The sequence below is a fragment of the Montipora foliosa genome, chromosome 4 (assembly GCF_036669935.1).
Source record: "Montipora foliosa isolate CH-2021 chromosome 4, ASM3666993v2, whole genome shotgun sequence".
In the NCBI taxonomy this organism is placed as follows: domain Eukaryota; kingdom Metazoa; phylum Cnidaria; class Anthozoa; order Scleractinia; family Acroporidae; genus Montipora; species Montipora foliosa.
Window position 1 is genome coordinate 6,990,170 of NC_090872.1, and position 7,500 is coordinate 6,997,669.

Here is a 7,500-nt window from a genome sequence, read left to right on the forward strand (position 1 = left end):
TATTGTTCGCGGCAGATCATATTGGTGGGGAAAATGTGAATATTTGGTGCAACTCCCATCCTTTGCTGCAGTAAATCAATACGCCTACGGGTCCCCTGGCAAACGCCATCTGTTTGTCAGAATTTCGTTAGTTCCTAAACTTAAATAGGTGAGAGTATGTTATTTCCAAGGGAAAAGATGGGGAGCGAGGCTAAGGGAAAAAAAAAGAGGCTCTTGAAGAATTTACTTACCTCCCAATACCATTTCAGTTTACGCAGAGTCTGGACATCGGAAACCAAGGAAGACCCCATTCCCAGTCCTAACACGACTTGCAACTGCTTAAATCCCACCGTTGAGCTTTCGTAAGCCCCCATGTTTTGTGCGACCGCGGCAGCTGACGTTGCCATGGCAGCTGACAGTTCGATGTCTTTTGGGTACAGCTTGTTCTCGAACTGTTCCTGGCCATCGGGGCGGTCAAGACGTTCAATTACGGTCGGTGACATGACAAGGAGTTCGTATATCCGCCGTTCTGTTTCGTCTAGGGACCATTCGTTGACCACGACGTTTGATATGTACTGTGGTACCATCTCCGACCTGAGATCTCCCAAGGTGAGTGGCCCTGATTGATACCACTTCACCCGTTCGTGGTCCATGTCCGATGCCCCTTTGCAAACTTTACACGAAACCAAAAATATATCTTCGAAGCCAATCCCTTTGCAACCCCACTTACCAACACTTTTGGGTGTGTAAAACGCTCGCTGAAGCCGCCACCTGTAAGGAAAAGTAAACTCTACAACTTAGTAGGTGATTTTAGGTATTGTTCTTATTCACAAAACTCCCACGCAGAAACGGTTCTCCCGTCTTTAATCTCTTTTAATTACAGCTTTTTTAAAGCTGTTCTTAAGGTTTTCTCTGTCATCGAAGGGTTCAACGCTGGTTCACCTTCTATAATTGGAAAGAAACGTCGGTTCTGGATGATGGTTTATACTAACACGAAACAAAAGCAACTGCTTAACGATACAATACAGGGATCGCGGAGGATATTTTAAAATGGTAGAACTAGAATTACCAAGACAAAGAACATTAGGAACTACGGTTCTGCCAATTATCACGTGTTATTATATTTTCGACCACGGATATAGCGTTTTTAGCTTTCCGATTGGTTCACTCAAACTCGGTTGTCCGCTCATATACTGTATGACCTAATATGGAAACTGATCACGTCATGTGTTGGCAAGCTGAAAAATTCGTGCGAGAAGCGAAATTTCCCAGGACACAAATAATTTCCAAGTGTCCAAGCTTCAGAATTTAATGAAAATTTAATAAAACTATTCCGTTTGCGCTTGTTATAGCCAACTGATATCTAACGCAGGCTGCTGCCCTAAGCCAAAGAAACCGCTGTATTTGTATCAACTGTGAAAGGACACTTTTTCACGTACCTGTTAAACAAGTACACAAGCCGTTGTTGAAGTGCTCCTAGCGAAGGGTTGATCCACATCACAAAACCGAAAGCAAACATGAGACGGTAGAATAAAGTATCCGAGTACTGCACACCGAAGATAGACTGTTGGTAAATTTTCCAGTAAATAAAGTAGGAATACATGTAAACCACAACAACTAAGGAGGCCTTTTGTCTGAGTACTGGAAAGAAGGCCCATATGGCAAAGCTAAAGAAAAGAATGATTAGCTGTGTCCAGATTGGGGTGTTATCGAAAAGAAACTGAATGCAGAATGGGATGAAAGTAAACGCAAGCAACAAACCGGAGGTACTTGACAGCAAGTAAAGTTTATGGCAATACTTCGAAAGACGCTGAGACCGAGACAAAAGAAAGAAAATGACAAATAACCCAGCTAAGACAGAAAACAAGACAATGAGATCGTAAGCGTTGGTTCCCATCTCGATCTCACAGTCCGGTTGTCGGAATTCACCTTGAACTGGGAGGGAACCATTACCAACTGTATTTTTAGGAGGAATTGATGTAGTTGGATGGTCTAGGCACTTGAATTCTGCTCGCAGTAATTTTCCAAAGAGAAAATCTATGGCATAAGCAACCGGGAAAGCGTAACAACCCCAAATTAAGAATGGCATAAGGACACAAACAAAAAGAATCAATAAAACGATTAAGACGGTATCAACAATGCCATGAAGAGGTATCTGCCAATCGCACATCAACCCAGATCTTTTCCTCATATGCTCGAAAAATTCCTGGTGCCACGTTGGATGATCCGCATTTTTATTCCTATATTTCCAGTCCACGTACGCCGAGCCTGTGTAACCGCCCCCAGACACGCAGCTTAGGAAGTCGATCCTGGTCTCACGCTGTAAGAGCCTACGCAAAACGCCCGAACAGAATGCCGCTGAACGGATACCGCCACCAGAAAACGCAAGGCCTGTCTGCCTGTCTGCAGTCATCTCGGCTGTTGGAGGAAGGTTTAAAATGGCAATAAATAAAAGATCGCTTTTTCAGTGATAATCTCCATGGTACAGATTGCAAACCCCCTGATCAAGTAACGAACCCGGGCTTTTCTATCTAAAGCGATCTTTGCTCACCTCAAGACACAGGCATGTTTCTAAGCCCCTAAAAGCTTTTTAGTGATAATCTCTATGGTAGAATGGAGGACGATAATTCTTTATTCATGGTGAAGATTTGGAGGCAAATTCTTCTAATCAAAGCCTTGGCGTCAGTGTGGCTTCGTTTCACGAATCGCAAAAGTTTAGAGAGAAGAAGAGTGTATACGGAACCCTCGCCCGCAATGCGCGCGGCAGTCAGAACTGTGCTATCCTGTCAATCATTTTCCCTTTCACTGGAAACGGTGCATTTCTGTGTGTAAACGACGTTGTTGTCTATCTACCCTGGCGAAAGGATGCCAACAAAGCCTTTCTTCGCGAAGTTAACGCAAACAAATAAATTATCAATGCAGTTTTGACGTCTTCTTACACTTGATTCAAAAATACTAGACTGAAGTCGCCTTAAAATAGTTACAAAAAGCATAAATAACAGACAAAGCACAAAAGCTGACGATCGAATCGCCGCTCGCTGGTAACCCAGTTTTGGCGCCAAAGTTCGTTCACAAAAAAGTTGCCACAAAATCTTTTAAATGATTTTCTGGCCCCTTAATTGGGAACAATTGACTTGATGTCGGATAGCACAGTTTTTCCAGCGCGCTGAGTTCTGATTCGTCGATTTAAATTTCAGTAGCTCTCGTCGTATGCACGGAAGTCGGATGAAAAATAGTCCGGTTTTTGCTCAAAAACGGCTGGCCACCCATCTGAACTGGAAATCTCGAATTGCCCGAACGACATATATTCGGCAAAAATGGCGTCATGAAATACGCACACGCAATGCTCGATGGGTAAACGTACAAGTGCGCATGTTTGAAAATAAAATTAACCCAGGTTCGACCCAGGTTTGCGTTCACACGACAGTTCTTCAAAAGTAACCCATGCAGGTTCGACCTCGACCTGGGACGAACCTACTTGCGGAGATGGATTGTTGTTGAATATTCTGTTTTGTCGTGATTGTATTTCATTGGCCCTGAAGTATGTAATGTAATGTAATTATGCAATTTGATGTATTTCTAAACAAGACGCCTATAAGGGCCTATCCGTGGGATACACAAACAGTTAACACAAATTGTCCAGTTACAGTGAACTTCAACTGCAGGTAAACTTCGGAAAATGGCGATAGATTACCAGAAAGATAAATTTGCAATTTAACTTGAAGCTGTTTGTTGTAAAAACTCTTATTATTAATGTTACTAAATTTGCAAATGCAAACAACGAAGCCCTAATAGGTGTTATCAGGATACGAGATGTTTTATTATTTCTATTTTTTCGAAGACACTTCATTTAAATCTCACATTTTTATTTCCTTCCTTAATTTCGTTCACCCAAAAATTACAAGGTCAGTTCTAAATCATCTGAAAAACTTATTACAATCAGAGTTCAACAGCTTTGCATCCCGTGTTCGAAGTCCGGTTCCGTAATACTCGTTTAGTTCCTTGCAAACTGTTTAAATCTGTCGTGGCGAGGACGAAAGGACACTTGTTTTTTGAAAACTGTTCAAATCTGCCGTGGCGAAGACAAAAAGACTACATCTGTACTCCATTTCTCTCAATGCTCAAAAATCTAAAATCCCGTAGTTGAGTGTTCCATAGTCCGATCGAAAGTGGTCCCTTCACAATTCATTATCTTCATTTCAGTGTTGGAGTAACTTTGTACCAAACGTTCCACAATAACTTGAAGTCTTGTTAGGAAAAAGCATAATACAGTAGTCCAGTCCGGATTGAAATCGCTAAAACTCTCTATGCATCGATTCAAAACTCAACAAAAGCTACAAGTAGTAAATAGTTCTCAGACCGTAACCCTTGGCGGAAAAACCAATTTTAGCCAAAAGGCCGAGAAGCGATCAGGATACGGGATATTTAGGTTAAAAAATGTGGGGATACGGGATATTTGGAGGGGGGGCGGGCAGGGAATTGAGGAAATACGGGATATTTTTTTTTAAAAAAAGGAACGCATTGCGTACGTGTGATAGTGCAGTAGCTTGACAGTGTTTTTTTTTCCATAAATGTCAACTGAGCTGCGTTTTGTTTTTTGAGAGATTTAAGTTGTCATTGCGTAATATGTAGCTCCAAAAGTACGCGTTATTGTTTTGATATCGTAAATCATTACAGTGCCATGGTAAATGTCTTTGGTAAATACCCCTGAGAAGATATGTGGTTCAGTAAAATACTAAACCCAGAAAGACTGAAGAAAATGAAAGGAAATCGAGAAACATTGCCCTCAAGGCCAGGAACATACAACCGAAAATTCTGTTTTAACGCTCAAAAATGCGAACTAAGCAAGGTACAGATCTTGTTAGCCTGCTTTATGCAAAACAAATGTTGAGGCAAAACAATAAATATTGATCTATAGTTTTTAAGAAGAGCAAAAGGAACTTTTTAGGAAGTGTCGATCGAGAATAAAACAATTTGCCATCAGCAACAAAATCTGCGAGATGAAAATATAAATTTTGTGCCACGAATATAAGAAGTTACCATTTGGGAGATTTTTGATACGTTTAATTTTTCTATCGTGCTTTTGGTTGTACAAGTAAAATCGCAAAATCATAATGACCTCGATTTTAGCGGGCGCCTGGATCAAGTAACCTTGCGTGTTTAATACTAACTAGACGCTCCATAAAAGCGTACACTGGGTTGCCTGTGGTACGTGTTACACAAAAACAGAAGGCATTGAATTGGGTGGTATTGAACTGCAGGGTTCCAGTTAATTTTTTCAAGTGGGGGGTCATTAAGACAATTTGAGGGACACCAACATGTCGCGCCAGCAGAGGCCCTTTGGCTCACACGTTCACACCTTTAATTATTTTGTAATATCCTGTCCCATTTTGAGGTCTTTTAGTTTTTTAAGCTTTGGTAATAAATTCAGTTTAAAGATAACAAAACACGCTCTTGAGTAAAATTCACTCGTTTCTTCTCAGATAAAGGAAAAAATAACATAGTTTATATATATAGCTCTGAATCGAATTCTAATCGAAACATTAATGACAATCGATCGTAAAAAGACGAAGATTTCTGCAGTCTCTGACTCTATGATGTTTTGTCAAAAGGAAGAAATTGATCACGTGCTAGGCAACCATAAAGGTGCACGTGATCACCTTGTGTCAACTGAATAAACTACTGGAAAGTATGTTAATCTTTCGTCGTTTTCAGAGTAAAACAACGTCTTTGGTTTTTAAATGTTGTTGTAACATTCATCTGACGGGTCAGGAAGCCTTCGTTGTCGGGTTCCTGAGAACGTATCTATTTTGACTTCAGCGTGAACTATTTACACAATCGCGAGCTTGAGCGGCCATGTAATTGAAAATCTGAAAATCCATGAGATACAAAAACAGACTTGCGAATTATCGCAAATCACAATGCTGACAAGCACAAAAGCAGAAGAAATAGTTAATAAGTATGAAGTTTGCTACTATCTGAATGTTTTTGGGTTAGAGTAAAGGGATATACTGTCACGGAAATGATGTAATTTCATGCCGCTCAAGATTCGCAAAAAGCGTGAGTTTCATGTAAACAATCTTCGCACAACCAAGTCGTAGCAATAAATTGGATTATCAGGAAGTTAAAGAAATATTGTTGGCTTCCCAAATAAATTTCATTTTACACTACAATGACAAAATCATTTACCAGATAAATAAAATTCCTGTCTTTTTGCGTATCACATTTCAACGTACGTATGCAAATTTGTTAACTCATTTTCACCGTGTCCAGATTCCCGCGAAATTTTTCTTCTTTCAAATATTAACAAAAATATTATTTCTCGTCAAGCGTTGCATCTTTTATGTTCAAATAACCGCTAAAAATAAGGATTTTTTAACGATCTATCCGTAGATATTTTTCATAATTTAATATTCTCTGTCAAAATTTGCAAAACAGTCAAATCAAAAAAATAGCAACGCACGCAACAACCTTAGTCGTTTTTACCTCTTCGTCGAATTCTCATGCGTAACACAGGGACTTTTAGTTACAGTGAAAATCTTTCTCTATTTGTTAGCAATCATCCTTTCAAATTTCAGAGAAATCGACCGGTCCGCGAATATTTTACGAGTTTTTTTCAAGGGGATGTCAAAAGGCCAAGTGGATGTTATGCATAATAGGGCAAGTTCGGGCGATCAAGTTGCGCGTGTGACCCCTTATAAATATTTTTTCACAAAATGTTCCCGAATCGTCAAGTATCACCACAGAATACAAGAACATCTTTCTAAACGCTTATTCTACGCAAAAAGTAGGTTCTGGAGGTAATAACAATAACAATAACAAAGATGATGACTGATGTTTATAATAACAATTTATTTCTGGACATTTTGTTGCACATTGAGTGAAAGTAATGCCTCAATATGAAAAATGAAGAAAGCTAGAAATTGCGTTTAGCATGATAACACTGCGTTTAGCATGATAACACTGTTGAAAAAACTATAATAAACTCACCTGATCGACGACAAATCAGTGGGCAACCATGTGGGCTGACCACGCACAATTCGGAAACTACTGCCGCTGATCCACCGTACTGCGGCTACTCAAAATCATCGCCACCGAAAAAAGTCGGATCGAGAGAGATCACAGATTATAAAGCGCCCAGGCCCCACACGGTCAGTCAGAAATAGTGTTGCTGCTTCGCTAAGGCTTCGCAGCAATTAAGTTAACACAACAGAAAGACGCTTACCTCATTTTGACACGAAAATGCTTTACTATGGCCATAAAAACTATCCAGTTAAGCTCGGATATTACACAACATGATGAATTCATAAAGGCCACCTTTTCCAGCGAAATATTTTTGAAACAAACAACATATTTGCTATTAGAGGCAAAAACCCCTTCCTATTTCATTACGTGCGTGAATTATCAAGCGAAAAATGGGCAACAAGCTTTCTTTCAAATAATTTTTGACTAACAAGAATTAGTGAAAGTTCCAATTGTTAGCGGTAGACTGTGCAGAATTGAGTACAAACAAATATAAGG

The 7,500-nt window shown here is 39.8% G+C and overlaps 1 protein-coding gene across 1 annotated transcript in view; it reads right to left on the bottom strand.

Annotated features, from left to right (window-relative positions):
* The window catches only part of LOC137999671 (uncharacterized), a 20,888-nt gene that overhangs the window by 10,414 nt on the left and 2,974 nt on the right, over positions 1–7,500 (bottom strand). The window contains exons 2-3 of the mRNA XM_068845520.1: positions 1,419–2,397; positions 231–750 (exon numbers count right to left, since the gene is read on the bottom strand). Of these exons, the coding sequence (XP_068701621.1) occupies positions 231–750; positions 1,419–2,397 (1,499 nt within the window). The remainder of the gene's footprint in view (positions 1–230; positions 751–1,418; positions 2,398–7,500) is intronic.